General features: G+C 36.0%; 1 protein-coding gene across 1 annotated transcript; it reads left to right on the top strand.

Moving 5' to 3' along the window:
* Positions 1 to 4,829: 4,829 nt before the first annotated feature.
* LOC145108057 (uncharacterized) lies at positions 4,830 to 5,737 on the top strand. The gene has a single exon (XM_079045049.1). It carries the CDS (start codon positions 4,906 to 4,908, stop codon positions 5,506 to 5,508), a length of 603 nt encoding a protein of 200 aa, XP_078901175.1. The 5' UTR covers positions 4,830 to 4,905; the 3' UTR covers positions 5,509 to 5,737.
* Positions 5,738 to 20,811: the final 15,074 nt, after the last annotated feature.

Below are 20,811 nucleotides of genomic sequence, written 5' to 3'. Positions count from 1 at the left end.
AGAGAAAATTTTGAAGATGTGTGTGGGTGTTTACCTTTGGCTGAGAGTTAAAGAAAAAGAGAGAGAAGAGATGAGTTTGCATGGAAACATGAGATGGCTTGGATGTTTGGAGTGTAAAGTGCTTGGTTGTCCATCAAATAAAAATGAGGTGGCTAGCCCTCATTAATTCTCCTAATTTCTCTCTACTTTATTTTCTCTTTTTTTTTCATTGGCCGAGAATGGGCTAAAGAGAGGAGAATTAGATTAATTTGGCCCACTTCTAGCCTTGGTTCGAAACTATGAGGTCCATACAGAAGCTTTCGGCCCAATGGGCCTTTAGGGTAGTTCACGGCTCAATTTTGTATAGAAGAATGGATTTATGGCCTATTAGGGCTAACTGGATTTGTTATGGCCCAACAAGGCCCATTGAAGGTAAACTAATCCATTTTAGGACCATTATGCCCCATAATGTTAATTTTCATGAAAGTGGGTCCAATTAGAGCCCATTTAAGGGTTCTAAGCCCAAAATAGTCAAATTGAATGCTTATTGGTCCATTAGGCCCAATAAGATAATCCTAGTCCATTATAAACTTGAACCGGGATTTTTAAGGTTTTCAACTCCCAATTGACTTTCTGAAATGTTTTGCATGAAGTTTGGGCTTTATAATTGGATTTTTGATGAAAGTTTGTTGCTATTGAATAACATCATATGCATATCAAGTTATGGTTACAATTTGTTGTCATTGATATTGTTTATAAAAGTATAGAATTTCCTAGCAAATTTGCTAGTTGTGACAAATATCATATGCAACAATTATACTTTCCCTGCCCAGTGTTTCATTACTTTTTGTATGGGAAATTATTTGATTATAACATCTGGTTCTAGATCTTTTTACTTGTAAGGGTAACAATCCATATTTATTCTTCATATTTCCTATAGAAACCTCATGTAAATGAAAAAAATTAATCATCAAATTGCATTTTTTTTACTGATTTTGCAAGAAAAACACATTTTTTATTAAAAAGGTAAAAATGGTCATTTTATGTCATTCAATTTAATATGAATATTTGGCGCTTTGATTACCATTTCAAGAAAATCACATTCTTTCGTTGGATGGATAAAATGGTCATTTGCTTTCATTTCTTATAATATAAATTTTTATGTGCTATGAAATATGATAATGCTGGGGAGAAAATCACATTTTCTGTTGGAAGGGTAAATTGGTTATGCACATTCATTTGATCGATAAACGGAACAATCTTTCTTAGTTTCTATACTTAAAAGTTTGTTTCTGTCTTCAGGTATTATGCTATTTAAAAAGAATAAGAAATCATGATCAAAATAGGGTTGTCTGAACCAAGAAATTGGTTTTACTGCTCCATAATATTCATCCCATGTTCACATTGAAATTGCATATCTTTTTGATTTTTTATTCTTGCACTTGGTGAAAATAGAAGAATATTAGTTCAACTTTATAAAATTATGTGCTAATTGCTTAGGGTCATTGGGTTATATTTTAGAAAAATGCTTCATTTTCTGAACCATTAATTTGTAATTTATTATGTTGTATTTATTTATTTTTATTACATTTATGTTATATTTAATTTTTCGAATATCAATGATTGTGTTTTTTTACACTCTATTCAAATTTATATTCCTTATATAAATCATAATTTTATTAAATGTTTACACATACAGAACCTATATTGGAGATTCAAATTAATATATATTATATATACGAGAGATTTTAAATAATCAATATAAAAGTCATATCAAAACTTGTATCTTATTAGTTCAATAAAATTTTATAGATTTTGGTTTTCATTATCATTTTTAATTATAAATATTATTTTTCTTTCTTTCCCGTGGTTTCCACGGGTTGTAACCTAATGACTATATATATTGGAGTATTCTCTCTCTCAAAGATTTCTTATGGAAAAATAGTCTCTCTCTCTCTCTCTCTCTCTCTCTCTCTCTCTCTCTCTATATATATATATATATATATATATATATATATATATATATATATATATAGTCTTGAACTCAACATATATCTTGGATCTATATTCAATAATTTATTAGACTAGATGCATACAAACATCTCCAAAAGCATGTAGATGTTCATGTAACCTCAATCAACAATCAACATACGGCACATCACTTTGTGCACGGAAAGCAAATAAGGACGACGGCTTTTGAAAAAAAAAAGTAAAAACCAGTACAATAAGTCTGGAAGAAACGCCAAATCTTGCAAAAAGCAACCAAGCCAATATTGGTCGCAACCTACACACGACTTTGTCCTTAATTAGGTATATATTAATCATGCATGTACCAAAATAACGTGCTGTGGTTTGCCAAGGCTAGTGTCCGCACTCTCCTTCATTGCATGGAGATTTCGATTGTTTTGCTTTATGCATTTTGGTCCTGGGCTATTCCAAATTTACCATGTTTCAGAAAAAGAGAGAAGAAAGGAAATGTGGTGAAATATAAGTGTTTAAAGAAAGTAAACATTTCGATGGGCCAGAAAAAAAATACAAAAAGATAAAGTGAAACAAGAGGAATTCCTTGCCTTACTGCGTGGGTAGCTTTGGAACACAAACTTTAAAGTTAGAAAGTGGAAAGAATAAGTTTCTCTAAGGAAATTTTATGGAAGAAGTTACACCGAGTCACCCTTGAAACAACAAACATATCATAATGTACGAATGAATAATGTTCGTTTACAACCGTTAAAGCATCAACTATATATGACGAGATACTTGTTATATATCCATCTATTGACAAACAAAATAAATCAAAATAATCAATAATCCAGTATAGAAAATTAACACACTCGACTGTAATTGGTGGTATATAATTATATATGGTCGGAGGTTTCTTGGGATAACGGCGTTTAATAATGAGGTGGCAGGTGCAACGTGGCTGAGGGGTAGTGCAAACCAAACCTCTATCGCTAAGTAATCGCCTTTTCCCCCTCCACGCCAACAAGGTTAACCCACCAAATGCGGTACTGCTTTTGGTAACAGTGACAGCTTTGTTTTTATTTTTATTTATTTTGGAAATGGCTTTTTCTATCTCTATGTTATATATGCTTCTTACATGTGTAAAAGTCATGTTCATTACAATTAAACAGTTAAAACATTTATCGAAACTCAATGTTTTAATAAATGGTTTGTTGTATAACGATTGTATTATTAATGTACAAACCTAAAATGCGAGATATATATACTTTCCTCCAGATGTCGTTTAATCCATATAAATTAGTAAATGACTTTTTTTTTAACGGCAAGACTAAAATTAAAACTACCGAGAAGCCCGAGTAAAATTAACAAATTACATACATAAATCCCAAGACGAGTTATCAACACCTTCGACTCTACAGCTAATTAACCTAAGAAAATGAAAAAAAAAAAAAAAAAAATACAACCTATGCAAGATTGCAAGTAAATGAGATATGGTTTTCGTCTTGGCTACCTCAAGCGGGGAGAACAATGGGTTGAACGGGCCTAAAATTAGATTGCCAAGGGAGCTGATAGACACCAAATTAAAGAGACTCGTCCACCTCAAACCCAGTTTGGCCAAATTAGGGAGACCATTAGTAAATGAGTAGGTAAGCTACTCTAATACTTACGAAGAGAGTTTCAAGATTCAAGATTCAACGTTTGAGTTAATACGTAGCTAATTACCTACGGATTAGCTACAGAATATGCTTTTCGTTAGAATTCCGTAGATAATCCGTAGCTAATTAGCTACGGATTAGCTATACATTTTTCTTATTTTCGATTTTTCGGGCACTAAACGTCGTTTTTTTCGCTCCGTTTTTTTCACACCTCTATTATATATGATTATCTATATTTCCACCAATTCATAGCTATTAATATCATTTATAAAGTCGTGTGCATACACATAATGCTTATGAATACGTACACATACATCTCACAAACACGTATACATACACATATACACATACATATATACCACAACTCATTCATGTATATAAATATACATATACCAACATAATTCATCACAATTTGGTGAAAAGTATATGTATTACAATGTTAAACTGTGAAACGAGTACTTGATCCCGAAGGGGCACACGACTTTATGAACGATATTAATAGCTACAAGTTGGTGAAAATAAAGATAATCATATATAGTAGAGGTGTGAAAAAAACGAAGCGAAAAAACCGACGTTTGGTGCCCGAAAAATTGAAAATAAGAAAAATTCGTAGCTAATCTGTAGCTACTTAGCTACGGATTAGCTACAGAATTCTAACGGAAAGCATACTCCGTAGCTAATCCGTAGATAATTAGTATCCGTAGGTATTCCGTAGTCATTCCGTAGCTAATTAGCTACGGAAATCCGTAGCTATTCCGTAGCTAATTAGCTACGGAATAACTACGGACCCGCATCCGTAGCTATTCCGTTACTAAACTAGGGCATCTCATTCTGTAGTTATTCCGTAGCGATTCCGTAACTAATTAGGTATGGAAATTTTCCGTAGCTATTTTCCGTAGGAAAACGCCATGTTTTCTAGTAGTGAGATTCAAATTGAGATAATTATTTTTGAAGACGGTGGTTATTCATATACATTGTTGAAGAAACCATTTATTTTCTATTTATCAAGTTAAACAATAAGCAATCACATGACCATGATCTTATCCAATCCAAAATATGCCGCAAATAATCTCTGATTGAACAGTGGACATGAAACAAAAGCGGTGTCTACAGTAAAGTAAAGTAGAAAACTAAATAATTTATTAAAATAACGAAAGCACCAGCAAGTCAGGTTAACTTAACATCAAAGGACAACTCACGTTTCCTTCCCTTTAAATAGCCTCACTACCTTCCTTCATTTCATCAACAATTTTCTGCATCTTCGTCATATCTTAAACAACAACAGCCGATAATTTTCCTACTTACAAAAATGGAACAAAATCTACCGGTTTTGCCCAAGAAAGTTTGGAATCTGGTTTGTGTGGTTTACTTCATGCTGCGAAAAGGCATATCCAAGAGAAAGTTGTTGCTGGATCTCAACATGATGATAAAGCGTGGCAAGATCGCCGGAAAAGCCTTACAGAACCTTATGTTCCACCACCATAACAACCGGGCATCTTTCACCACCAACCACCGCTCCCACCACCTCTCTTTCCTTTCACCTCCGCCTGGTGAATATGAGTTCAGCTGCAGCAACAGCCCTGCGCCCACTAGTAACCACCCTTTCTCTCTATTTTCATTCCACAAGAAACATCACTCCAACAGCAAACCATCGAAGGATCATCTTGATATGATGGCTGTTAACGCTGTGCTTAAAGCCATGGAGATGATTCACAGCGACAATTCATCACCGGCGCTTCCAGGGTTTGGGAGTACACCGATGGTTAGGCAGCTGAGGGTAACCGACTCTCCGTTTCCGTTAAGTAGTGTGGACGAGGACAACCAGGTGAATGATGCGGCTGAGCAGTTCATTAGCCGGTTCTACCATGACTTGCGGGTGCAGAATACGAATGCGTCGTTTGGATCATCGTGAATTAACAGATACCTTAGGGGGTTTTTTTTTTTAATCAATTGTTGTGCAATATTATACAGCTTATTAGTGAATTTTCGGTAGGACTTCAACTTGTAAAAGTTAATTGTAAATGATTGTGGGATATTCATGGGATGCAACTGTTGAAAGCTGTTTGCATTTATATGTACACTCTTCGTTAAATTCGAAAATTGGTCCATATGGTTTATAAAAAAGTACAATTCGAATCCAATCTATTTTGTCGCATGCTCTGTCGAAAATTGTAAATTTTATGCAAAATTGGTCCCTCCACTTAACAGTCATGCAAAACACATGTTAAATCCAACTTCTTTCCCGATTGCATAATCTTAATTATCAGTTGCCCCCTCCTTACCATCATTGAAAGAGCTTTTCCTCATTAAAACCCTAATCAAGCTTCTTCAGTTTGTCATGTTCCTTGTTCACGAGCTTTAAAATGTAGTAATTTCGCCATAAAAACATAGAGTGGACCCCAAAGCCTTCTGCTATAACTTGATCATCTTTTTCCAATTATGAAAAAATTAGTAAAAATGTGACCTTCTTTCTCCATGTTTTGAAGATGGAATGTCTTCTTTGTTTACCATTAAACTTTATCACGGTGGTGAGTTGACTAGATTTTTAAACATGAAGTACAATGATGGCACTATTTCGTACATTGATATGGTGGATATTTGATGAGTTTTTGGTTCACCAACTTGATATAATGATGAAAGGTTTGGGCTATGCTATACAATCTACTAGCACTTCCTCATACCTAATAGTGACTGCCATTTTGGACTTCATGTTTTGTGTAACGACGAGGATGTATACAAAATTGCTCAGTTTGTGAAGGACAACAAGATAAAGGTTATTATTGAAGAGATTAGTGAGAGAGAGGACATAAATTAACCATCCTTGTTAATAAAGTTCAGTTGCCTAAAAGAGAGACCTCCCTTGTTTTAGTTCACTACAAGGATCGAGCCCTATGCAGACGACACCTATCCAGACGACATATGTCGTCGGCAAAAGTCGATCTATACCGACGACATGTCGTCGAGACATCGTTTTCAAACATTGACCATATGTGGAAATTGATAGCATCGGGGGACCTATAGATTCATAAATACAAATGGCAAAATCTTGACAAGGTTTATCTCAAACTTTGTGGCAGATCATGTACCACTCCATTATAGGACTTGGAGACGTGTTCCTTTCCATTACTATGAAGCTATGTATCCTGAGATTGAAGTAATTACAAAATACTTTTTATACGTGAAAAATTTTGTACTTTTTAAATATTTTTTTACTAATTAAATTTATTTTTTTATTGCTGACATTTTTTAATCTTGATATGTATCGGTGTACAGATCTGTGGGAAGCCGTTCGAGCGACTGTACAGAGCGACTGCCAAAGAGCTTATAAAGAGCACAAACATGAAGTGAAAAATTATTTTGATAGGGTTGTTGGATATAAGGATGTGGAAGGTGCAAGACAATGTCCACTGGATGATATGGACGACGAAGCTTGGGATAAGATGATTGATCTTCTTTTTTTGGATTAGGGTTATAGGAAGCAGTGCAAAGAAGGTAAAGAAAGCAGGTCCAAACTTCAATTTGGGAGTTCTCATGGTAGTAGAATATATGCAGACAGACGATGTGAGGAGGTAATTAAATTTATTTGTATTTTATAAAAATTTTATTAACACTTATATAAAGATATTAATTGTTTTTGGCTTATTATAGAGAGAAAAAGGAGAAGACCCGCAACATATCGACGGTTGGAGACAGATGCGATTTAAAGAAAAGTCGGGGTTGGTGTACACCGCAAGCAGAAGTAGTTTGGGTATGTAATAAACAAAGTTAATAAGTTGTTTGATAAATATGTTATTATTATTATTATAGTTAGTTTAAGGTATATTATTATTATTTTAGTGTATAAATTTAGTTATATTTTTTAGTTAATGTGTTTTTATTGTTTTCTTTATTTTAGGAAAACATTCAACGAGAGAAGATGTTGATGCAATCAGAGCTCGGGGAGAACGAAAAATTAAATGAAGAACAATGTCTCGCTCGTGCCCTCGGTGAGAGACGTGGACATATTCGCGGAATTGGAAGGAAACCAAGCATCAACAATAATTTATTTCCAAACGAACATACCAAACGTCCCAAAGCTTCCACATCCCAATCTTCAAATAATCCCCAAGTTGTTGTATTATCCCAAAAAATTCAGAGCATGCAACAAAAAATGCTACAAATGAACCAAATGTTTAATAACACTTTCGTGTCCGTCATTCCAAACTTCCAACCACAACCAATGCCACAATTCCAGTTTAATCCCAATATGTTTTCACAAAATAACCCCAAAACATCCAATGAACTCGAGGAGGATGATGATGATGATGTTGATGATGGTGGTGATGAGGACGATGCAGAGGAGAACTAGAATGATAATGACAACAATGTTTGTTAAAAACTTGTTTTTTTTTGTATTTTGTTATGTTGTAGAATTCGAATGGTATGTTATGTTTATTAAGTGTTTTTGGATTTTAATGGTATGTTATGTTATAATTATATTATTCTGCAAATATCCTTTTTGGATTTGTTTTAAAAAAACATATTTGGTATATATAACAAAACCTGTAAAAAATATTAAAAAAAAAATAAGGCTATACCGACGATATGTCGTCGGTACAACTTTATAACTGTAAAAACGGTTTTCCCATTCCAGACGAAATGTCGTCGGTAATATTAGAATGGAAGTTAGGTGCACCTATTTTTTCCGACGACAGGGCGTCGGTATTGCTCATACTTTTCACGACGACAAGTTGTCGGTATAAGGTCACCCTTGTCTAGACGACAAGTCGTCGGTATAGGGTCTAAATAAAACTTTTTCTTATATCCTCTAAAATCAATCACGATGATCCTTTGCCGACGACATGTCGTCTCGATTGGTTATTCTATACCGACGACTCTTGTCCCGACGACATTTTCGAATTTTACCGACGGAGCTATGCCAATGACTTTTTACAGACGACATGTCGTCGGTATAAGCTTTACCGACGACACGTCATCAGTATATAATTCTTAATTGCCGTCTGCATAGGGCTCGATCCTTGTAGTGGTTGTTGAAAAATGAGAGGTTGATTTAGCTAATGTGAATGCCAAGAGTATAATATTGTCTCCAAAATATAAGAGGAAATGGGTTTGATAACAAGACAAATTTGTTTCATATTGTAGTACGAAGTTGAACATGGACCATGTGATTCGCATAAGGATAAGAAATGATGAGGTCATCAGTGATATGGGCAGGGGTAAAGAACACCATGTAATTGGTCCTAACTTTGATGGTGTTGTTGAGGTCAATGATGTTGGCATGTTGATAAGAGATGATGAGGTTAGTGACATGTGTAAAGGTCAACAACATCAAGCTACCATGGATTATGAATATACCATGGACCACCAAGTCGTAATGGATAACACAAATTTTATTGAGGAACAATTAAGATACATTATACCAAGAACACCATGAAGATGACATTGACACCTAGTTGCAATGGATCGCACAGATACCATGGACCACCAAGGTACCATGAACCAGGAAGATGCAATGGATCATAGAGATTTTCTTGATAAACAAGTTGCGTTAGATCTAAAAAACTTGTTGGAATTCATGGAGCAAAGATGATTTTATGATAATATAACATGTTTTGTAGAATGAGGATATGGTTCCAGATAATTTCATGGACTACCACGGTTTCATGGACCAAGAAGAAAGAGAGAACGATGACCACAAAGATGTTATATGGAACAACGAGAAGACAATGGCCAAGAAGAAAGAGATAATAATTATAGTAGTCATGGTAGTGATGGAAGTGAAGATAATGATGATAGTGTTTATTAAGTAGATGAAGAGAACATTATAGATGATGAAGAGATGGACATGGATGATTTCTATATGAATGGTGACACACCAGTTGAATTTATTTGTGAAGAAAATAAAAAGAACAATACAACTGAGATTGTAGAGGATAGGTCAGATGAGTTAGATGTGACACATTGTTTTTACCGTGGCAAGTAAATGACACATTTTAAAAAAACAAAAAAAAAACAAATATCATTGTAGTTGGTCAGATTTGGCCACATTTTTTTTACAGTGGCAAGAAAATAACACATCTTTTTCTTAAAGTGCAGCCAAAGCTTTCAAAACATTATGCAATGGTCACATGAATGAATAAAATGTGTATCTAAAACTAGGCTAGAACTTTATTAGTAACCTTTAACCACTGAAATAATCCAAAGTATGGCAGAGCTGTTTCAAAAAAAATGTGAGCGTATGTCATTTTTGTACTAATGTTATTCATATAGGATTTCTCGATAATCACATATGAATAATGAACAATAAATATACATATTTGAATAATCATAAATGATATAATCAATATAGAATTAACATATTTATATGTAAAGAATTTATGATTATTCTATATATATATATATATATATATATATATATATATATATATATATATATATATATATATATATATATATATATATATATATATATATAGAAACATCCCAAAAATATAGCCCAAAAATTTCATTTTAAATCATTAATAAAACCATAAATATCATCCATCATATAAAAGTCATAGATCTTGTATCTCAAAAATATCATAATATCTATCAATGTATCAAAATCATTTGTCAAAACATCAGGGTGAATCCTCCCAGGCTAAAAACTGTGGTGTGTGTCATGCAGTCATCTGGAGCTCTTCCCCTTACTAGCGGAAGTACCTGAAACCAAAAAAGAAAACTATAAGCACGAAGCTTAGTGAGTCTCCCCAAAATACCACATACCATACACATAACACATATATCATACATTGGGCCTCGCCCTACTACATCGGGTACTACCCGACATCGGCTTGTCCGACATCGTACCCCGCCCGACATCAGACCGCATTCGGCATCGGGCCCTGTCCGGCATCGAGCACAGCTCGGCATACATATGAGCATAAACTATTAACACATATAACATAATCATAATCACTTAACTATAAACATTTTCCTCGGGCCCCGCCAGCATCGGACCGAAATCCGGAAACAATACAAACGTTCCTCGGGAGCCGCCCCGGCATCAGACCTTGGTCCAGAAACACACAAATAGATACACATGTAAGAATCACAAAGACATCAAGCATACTAACATCCTTTGGGTACCGTCTCGTCATCAGATCAAAATCCGGAAAAACATATAAACCTACATCAGGCCCTGCCCGACATCAGATCCTAATCTGGAACATACTAACATACATAATCGGGCCGACCTTGGTGCCTTAGACCCGTTCCTACTGGAGGAAGACCCACCTCAAATGTCAAGTGAAGTAGCTGAACGTCTCGGCTCCTGCGACCGGATCTACTCACTCCCTATACAAAACAACCCCTTAGATACCATTTCTTATGTCAAGACCCCTTCACGAGTCAACCTTGGTCAAGCCAATGTCCCAGTCAAAGTCAACGCTCAGTCAAAGTCAAAGTCAACAATTTGAGTTGACTCAACTCGTCGAGTCAATCCCTTGAGTCGCCGAGTTCCCTTGCTATACGTAGTCGTGAAAACACGAACTAACTCGTCGAGTCCCTTCACAGACTCATCGAGTTCCACCTTGTACAGGATCAGGCCATGCATGGAAGGGAAGTTAGGAGCTTTAAAAGGCCAAAGTAACACCCTAAAACTTGCATGGGGGTTCCAATGGCATAAAGTTTGCACCTTTATGCCATAACAACCCTCAATGATTCCAGATCTTAAGGGACCCTTGCATAGGACGTCCATAACCTAAGGACTAAACTTCTTGGACCAAAAACCCCACAAAGTGAAGATAAGGAGATCTATCAAGCTACTAAGCAAGTTTGGAACTTTCATACCAGAAAATGAAGAGAATGAGATGTTTTTTTTTTTTCTGGATCTACAATCTTCTCCTGGAACCCTCTAGCTTCTTCTTCTTTTACAAGCTTAAAATCACACAAAGTTCACTAAAAAATGGCTCACAACTCACTCAAAGCTCTAGGGTTTCGTGGATTAGGGTTTGGGACTTGGAGGCTGGAAATGAGGCCAGAAAGTGGGGATTAAGATGCTTAAATAGGGTGCAAAACCCCGAAATTAGGGTTTCATTATAGCAGACCTACTCGTCGAGTCGAGGCTCTCAACTCGTCGAGTAGGTGGCTTAAGATCCTGTGTCCAATCTCATTTTTGCTCGACGAGTATGGGGCTCCCAAATCGTCGAGTAGCTCTTCAAAAATCAATAAATTATGATTAGATGTGTACCAGAAATGTCACACCCCCAAACCGGAACGGCGGAAACATTCGGGGGCGGAGGACATCATGTACAGTATCAAAACAGTTGAATAATAGTAATCAAAGCAACAACAACCATTGTATTGATATTAAAATGTTACATTGTATTCAAATCATATATGATTTATTCCAAAAGTAAATAGTAAAGTAAAGACTTGAAGCTACTATGCTCCGTCTTCTAGAAACATGGGGCTTGTACCTGTCTACTAGTGTCCTGAGAATACAAGTAGTTTTTAAAGAGTGTCAACATTAAAGTTGGTGAGTTCATAAGCGTTGGTTTTAGAAAAACAGGTTCTTTGTTCTTTGTAAAACATGATGTATTTCTCCAGAAAATCCTACATTTTCTGATGTGATGAATGATAAGTAAAATGACTCGTACTAGTTCCTTCCACGAATACTTAGTATATACAAGTTATATACAATTCAGATCGAACAGACAATTGATTGTGTGATTCTGCCCCAAGCCCACAACCAAACAAGTAACCGGAAATGAGGTGGAAACCACACATTCCACTGCATGTCGGATCCTCATTGTATATCACTCTAGCGTATTCACTAAGTACTTACAGAGTTAACTGTAATGGCCCTTTAATATGTGATGAATGTGTTCCTTCAGAAAATCCTATATTTTCTTAGTAAGAATTATGATGATACCAATTCCTTCTATAACCACTTAATTTATACTAGTTATATATAAACTAATATCGAACGGACAGTTGAATGTGTGGATCTGCCCTAATCCCACAACCAAACAAGGAAATGGAAATGAGGCGGAAACCACACATTCCACTGCCTATCGGATATTCTTCATATATAACCTGGATGTATAAACTAGGGAATTATAGAATTAACAATGATTATTCGTTAGTTGAATGGTAAACCGTATGCTTGTAAAATACTGATGTTTGTCCTGGAAAATCCTATATTTTCCATAAAAGTGAATTGTTGTCTTAAATGTTTCAAAACTGAAAAGTACAAGTATTTTCCCATACGTAAGTTGTTAAAGTGTACCTTTATTATTAAATAAAACTAGTCGAAAATGTGTTTGTTCTGTAAAGTGGAAGTGATGTTAATACCCTCTTGTGATCACTTAGTACATACGAGTTATAGAAATCTAGATCGAACAGACAGTCGATTGGGTGATTCTACCCTAATCCCACAACCAAACAAGGAACAGGAAATGAGGCAGAAGTCACACATCTCACTGCATGTCGGATGTTAATTTCATATCACCCTGATGTATATACTAAGTAATCACATAGTTACGAACCCTGATGACTGTTTGTTAAGTATAATATTATTACGTGAACGAGGCCATGTTATATCCAAGTGGGTTATTATAACCATACTGATGGACGTTAAACCCTACGACGTTCTTCGGACGTTGTTAATGTTAATGACGTTTGTCACCCAGAACGACTGTAGCTAATAGTCAGGGTGCGGGATTGTCAGTCCCGTATTGATCTATACACAAACTCACGCTCTCCCTCCAGGAGACTCTGGTTCATAAGGTTAGAATTCCCTTGGTACTTAGGTAAGTACTCGAAGACGTGTCTCACAAATTTGTTCCCTCAACGGATTCACGAATAAGACAATGAAAACCTTTTTGTAAATAACGTGTAACTTTGTAAAAGTAATTCGTTTGTTCGTTCCATAAACTATAATTAAAATAGTTTATAAGTTTGTTTTCCGTGTTATAATCTGTGCTTCTAAAATAATTGTGTCTTAACATGTTTCGTAAGTTGTTTGTAAGTCTAGTAGTCACAATGTTTTCTGTATTTAATACGTTTCGCGTTCAAATGCATATTAACGGTAAGAATATATAATAAGAAAATTATATTTTTAAACACAAGATTACTTGTGTTTAACTTGTATTCCCCCCCCCCCCCTAAAACATTGAAAAAGGTTGGAGAAGTATGGGGGTATGAACTCACCTTGAATATGTACGCTCGGTTGAGTTGCGAAGTGCTAACGGTAAAGCCTCGGTTTTATAATACATCATAGTAGTCTTATCCTAAAAATAATTATCCCCGACGTCGTATTTAAATTAATAAGATATTAATTTAAATAATAATTAAATAGTGATTTAATTAGTTAAGGGATACATACAATATTTATTTGGAATTAATTGAAATGTTGAAAGGGGTTCACGGTTGAAAAAGAAAAGGGGTTACGGTTGGAGGTTATGGGGTTCACGGTTGGATCTTGGTGTTCTTGAGGAGTTTATGAATATTTGAAGATGTTATGAATGTTCTTGGTGAATTGGTTGAAGATTTGAAGATTTTGGGCGTAAACCTTTGCAGATTGAGAGGAAATGGGGCTGTTCACGGATGAAGATTGAGAGGATTTTGGAGTGGTTCACGGTTGAGAAATGAGGAAATGAATTGATTCAGGGTGAAAATACACACACACACACACACACACATATATATATATATATATATATATATATATATATATATATATATATATATATATATATATATATATATATATATATATATATATATATATGGGCTGAAGTGGTATTGGGATTTAGTTTACTGTCTACAAATGGACTTGAAATGGGGATTACAGCCCAATAAGAGGGGTTCACGGTCATAAAGTAACCATGAACACCGTTTGGTTCCAAGTCCCAAACCGTGAACTCCCTATTGTTGAATCCCTTGGACCGTGAACTCCATGTTGGAGTGACTTTTGGACCGTGAACTACTTCTGTGAGTTATTTTTGGCCGTGAACCCTAAGATCTAGATACTTTTGGGCCGTAAACACTTTCTTTCTAGAACTTCTTGGTCGTGAACGCATCTGTGATGTGTTATTTATGTTTTAAACATTAATCATTTGCCCAAAGTTGGATTATACCTTCCTAATTTAATTTAGTTTTCTTTCTATACTTCTTTGTTAGCTCTATAAACAAGCCCTAAGGCTATAGAGGATACCATGCAACAAGGATTGCAATGTGGTTTACACTAGCACTTGGTTAGGGTTTAGACCATGCTAGGTCTGAAATTTGGAGTTGTGACAAGGATTCAGGCATTACAATTCTCCCCCACTTGGCTTAGACTTCGTCCTCGAAGTCTGCTGTGTCTGGAAACAACTCCGGGTAGTGCTCCCTCATCTCCTCCTCGGGCTCCCAAGTCCACTCCGAACCCTTGCGGTGCTGCCACTTCACCCTCAACATGCGCCTCTCTAATCCGTTCCAGCAATGGAGTAATCACTATCATCCTCAAGCATATATCTCGAATTGGAGCTGCCACTTCATTGCGGCTCAAGGCATCAGCCACCACGTTGTCCTTGCCCGGGTGGTAAAGGATCTCACAGTCGTAATCCTTCACCACATCTAACCACCGACGCTGCCTCATGTTCAGATTCGGCTGATCCATGAGGTACCTAAAACTCTTGTGGTCCGTGTAAATGGTACAACGAACCCCATAGAGGTAGTGCTGCCAAATCTTGAGGGCGAAAACCACAGCCCCCAGCTCTAAATCATGCGTCGGATAGTTAGCCTCGTGAGGCTTCAGCTGCCTCATAGCATAAGCTATCACGTGACCCCGTTGCATCAATACCACACCCATGCCCGTGATCGAAGCGTCACAGTAAACCATGAAGTCATCGACGCCCTCCGGCAATGTCAAGATCGGTGCCTCACATAACCGCTGTCTGAGAGTCTCGAGAGCTGCCTGCTCCTCAGGCCCCCAACGGAATGTCACCGATTTCTTGGTCAGTCGGGTCAAAGGGACATCGATCTTGGAGAAATCCTGGATGAATCTCTGGTAATAACCCGCTAGACCAAGAAAACTCTGAATCTCAGTTGGATACCTTGAACCTCCCACTGCATCACGACCTCTATCTTGGCCGGATCGACCAGAATCCCCTTCCGTTTGACAAGGTGCCTCAGAAACTGCACCTCGTGCAACCAGAACTCACACTTGGAGAACTTTGCGAAAAGTCTCTCCCTCCTCAGAGTCTCCAGCACCTCCCTCAGGTGCTCCTCATGCTTCCCTTGAGTCTTGGAATAAACCAATATGTAATCAATGAAAACTATCACAGACCGATCCAGCATCGGTTTGCACACGCGGTTCATGAGGTCCATAAACGCGGCTGGAGCATTGGTGAGCCCAAACGGCATCACCACAAACTCATAGTGACCATAGCGAGTCCTAAAAGCTGTCTTTTGCACATCCTCGTCCCTGACTCGCATCTGGTATCAATCTTGGAGAACCAAGATGCACCCTGTAGTTGGTCAAACAAATCATTAATCCTCGGGAGGGGATAACGCTTCTTCACCGTTACCTTATTCAGCTCCCGATAGTCTATGCACATCCGGTGTGACATGACCTTCTCCTTCACAAATAGGGTCGGGGCTCCCCATGGCGAACTACTCGGCTGTTGGGTTATGAGCATTCTAACACTCCTATGGTGTACATGGATCCCTAAACACCTTGGATCTATGTTTTCTCTATTTTACATGCAAATATCAATTTTCCAATGTATTGTTCTAACTAGCATAATATAAAGTACATGTAATATAAAATCTAGTAGAATTACATTCCTCTTTGTTGTAGCTTGATTCCATGGAGCTCAAGAGCCTAGTGCCCCAAGTGTGACACCACAAATGGCTCACACAACATCAAAACAACTTGGAATAACCATGAGAAGAGATACTTCACTCTAGAAATCGGCTTGCCCTCTTGTGTATGAACTAGTGCCGATTTCACCAACCAATGGGGTCTGTATATAGTGTGCACATTAGGGTTACACCATGTAACCCATGACTTTACCCATTCCTTATGCTCCATGGGTTTTAACCTCCATGCAGTATCCATGGGTCACCACATGGGTTAAACCCAACATAAGGAATCATGGATCATAAGCCCACATATATAAGAATGAATGATTTACACAATCAATCCCCATATATTTAATTAGTCTCTTTTGATCGCTAAATTAATTCCAAATTAATTATTGATCAATACTAATTAAATAATATGATTTCATATTAATATATTAGAACTTATAATATATTAATATGTCACAAATATCCTCTTCTCACAAAAGGTCTATCCAAATATCCCGATGCCATGCAACCCAAATGGACCATGTCGGTTCGGGTCAAGTATATACCAATTATAGTTATGGGCTTAGACACTAATCCAACAGTCTCCCACTTGGATAAGTCTAATAACTATTATTGCAAGTATGATTCCAACCTGGCCAGCAATCGTAGCTCTTAAAAGTTGTTGTCGAACTCCGAACAAATCACTGACGCCTCCATTCTAGATATCATATGGACTGAGACATGGATTATAATCATTCTATCTGTCCATTTGTTGTTTCCCGATTTTTGATTTATGACGACCGACTAATTGAACAAATCAAATCAGTCCAGGCTTGGCCAAGCACTTAGGGTGTCATCACTAAATCATCGAGGGGCCCACAAATATCCCTTTTATCCCTTTAAGGGTAAAAGGAATGGATAAACTTTTACTCATATGCTTCTATTGACTACTTGTTGAATCATACACAAAGGCACGTTTTATAACATCGAGTTACCAATGCATTTTCGTGCAATCAATGTATAACCAACTCATAGTCAACAACTCATATCTCTAGGTTTGAAGAATATAAGATATTATCGTCTCATTATTCACTCGTGATAAAATCCATGAAGTGATTCAAATGAGCGTGGGTTGAATCTAATACTTAGAACTTATGAGCACTCATGAATGTTGTAGAAACTTTTGCTATGTCCAACACCTTAGACATCTACAAGTCAACTTCATGACAGTCTCGCCTTAATACCTACTTCCAACGTATTATCGACTGTGGATGGTTTGAATAACTTAGTTATTCGGGAAGTCAAAACATGCAAAGTGAAACACAAGAATAATACTAATCCTATATGGCCCCAACACTTTGAGTGTAAATAAAGCACCTTTTATCTAAGCACCATATTGATTACTCATTATTCATTGTATAATGTTTCGATTTATCAACTTAATACTTGAACAAAAACAATAATCATGCCATGCTCCAAGCATGCACACTATGTTTGTCTAAACAATAGCTATGTCGTACTCCAAGTATGCACACTATGTTTGTCTTATGATCCTTACTTTGTGAAACAGATCAATTGACAATATTTCAATGATGCTCGTTTCACAATCCCAAATCCTTTACAATAAATGTAAGAATACCAAATTCTTTCCATTTACCGTAATCTTGTTAGATTCTATACTTATATGTAATGATCCTCTTGTAATGAATATGCACACAAGTCACAAAGACTTAGCAACAGACATTACAAAGTATTCCAATGGAGAGCAATTCCATGGAAACGAAGACTCACATTCAAAGTACATTCCTTTGAACACTCTTCTTGCATTAAGTTCTCTAATATTACACAGATTCAAAGAATAACTTCCACCTATGGAGACAATTCCATATTCCCATTTTGACTATCACTTCTGAACAAGAGTTTCCTCCTTTCAGAATATGTCAATATGGTCCTATCTCTATACTTCCGATTGTCCATGAGCAACCAATCTTTGGCAAACCTTAGATTGTCCTCGACAATTGCTTAATCATTTTAGTCAAATCTAGTTATATTCCTTTTTCCCTCTTAACGCCCTAGGCATTTGGAAAATTTAGAATGGATAAATATTATAACACATGTAATCGATCCTATACCCGAAGCATATGGGACCCGATTCATGCTATAAATTTTTTTATTTACCATGTTCTCAAAATTCGAACTATGAAGAGGGATGCCGTAATCATAATCGAAAATTTGAGACTGCAACATATGTAGAATTTCCTTATGTTGAACCATTCCAACATAACATTCATATATATATCCTTGACTAAATTTGATTAAAATCTCATTCTAAGCTTTTAGAATTGGAATGAAGTATAAATCCTCTCCCTTAATTATAGCAAAACAACTTTTCAAAGCGCATTGAACCTTTTGTTTTCTATAATTAACATTGCTAACTTGCAACACTAACCATAATAATCATGCTCCCACTAGCACAATGATTATTATCTTACTAGCACAACACTTATGCTCCCACTAGCTTTGACATGTACTCAGAAATCAACTGGACTTCTAGAAATCAATACTTTATTGACTTTCTTGCCAAAGTTCAGATTTTTGATACAAGATTGCTTTGATAAGACTTTATCAAAATCATACACCTTTCCTTAGATAGCTCACATGTTTGTGTAGACCTATTGCCATTCTCACTAGTTAGTGTGCCGGTTAACCACACACGCTCCATTAACGACATGAGAATGCAAATATCACAATTGCTATCTACTTAAAATCTACTTAGTGAAAGTGTTTCCTCACCATCATTTTCATGAATCGGAGAGAAACCTTATGACACTTAGATTTTTTTATGGTGAATGTATTCCTATCCATGTGAATTTGTCAAAAAACATAATCACAAGACAGGGTTAGTGACAAACCCAAACTCATATGGACTGAACTTGTTCAATCTTAATTTCTTGCCACTTGGCAGCTCAAGGGCCTACCATTGCTTCCACGTTGTTATGCAAACAATTGAGAACTCATAGAACTCACAAGCATAGTCAACTTTAACTGAAATAGGCATAAAAAAAAAGAATATGTCAACACGATAGGTTACAAACCTCAAGTCGTGGGCTAGTGATTAACAATACTCTTGATTAGTTCTTAAAACTTTCTCAAGATCTTTTAAGACTACTACTGACCTCTTGACATATAAGATTCTCTTGTCAAGAACCATTCCTTGACAAAACAAATATTCAAGAGTTAGTGCAGATTCTTATCAAGTTAAACACTTCATACAATTGGTCTTAGTTGGTCTTTGTTATATCCAAAACATCATAACTAACCAACTTCAAATGTACAAGAATAGGAAACATCTTACTCTACATTTAACAAGTGTTATAAACTTTCTAAAGATTATGTCACTCAAGTTACAATCTTAGAGTATGACTCTAAGATTTGATTTTGGAACGAAGTATGATTTATCTTTTGATTTAACCATTTCAATAATTCACGATTCCTCTCCTTAGCCAAAAAAATGCACTAAGGTGTCCTTAGAGGATCAATTATGATATGGTTTCATAATCACCAAGATACTTAAGCACTCTCCCACCTTTTCAGATTGGAGAAACTTTTATCTTTCTGCCTAATTTGATTCTTCTCATTCGTTCTGCCATACATTGAAACTTTTCCAATGTTTCAGAATTACACTTAAACTTGTAAGTATAACCATATTTACTAAACTTTAGTAAATCATGATGAATAATCTTATCATTCCTTGTGGTCGACTTGACCAACGCACAACCAAGTGTACCCAATCCTTTAGTCATTCACTTTACTCACATATACATGTGAGCAAGGACTTAGTCTTAATTTCCCAAAGATGAAAATTCTCATTCATCACAGAATACAACTTGCATGATTCCAAGTTTCTATCCAACTGAAACTTGGGTGATGAGAATCTTTCCTTATTTGGTAAATTATGACACTACCACAAATGAATGACTCAAATCCATTTTCCAATATCGCTTATCAATGGAAACATATAAACATCAATTTTTCACAAATGTCATTGTAAGGATACTTAAAATAAATAAATCAAAATTTTCTTTCATTTTTAAACTTTGCGGAAAAATCTTATCCTTACAATGCAAATACATATGAAAAACATGTTGTTATCTATTCCTAAGCAACATATCATAACTCTTAAGCAACAGCTCAAAATTCTGATCATCGAACCGTGCGATCGAAATCCATCTTCGCGATCAGAATCAACACACTCTTTCTTTAAGCTTCCTTTGATTCTTCCAAAACATCAAAATGTAATTACATTACATCATGTATTAAGAATCTCCAAAAGAGACTTCATACAGTTGGATAATGGACTTTCACCTGAAGCAAAGTCAAACCTTTTTTACTTTTA

This window comes from Lactuca virosa, chromosome 4, assembly GCF_052849685.1.
Source record: "Lactuca virosa cultivar CGN04683 chromosome 4, Lactuca_virosa_CGN04683_v6, whole genome shotgun sequence".
Lineage (NCBI taxonomy): Eukaryota > Viridiplantae > Streptophyta > Magnoliopsida > Asterales > Asteraceae > Lactuca > Lactuca virosa.
Note: the sequence above shows the minus strand (reverse complement) of the source record. Positions and strands in the feature narration are given on the sequence as shown.

Coding starts and splice junctions, on each gene's coding strand:
- LOC145108057 (XM_079045049.1), top strand. CDS start 4,906: ATGGAACAAAATCTACCGGTTTTGCCCAAGAAAGTTTGGAATCTGGTT.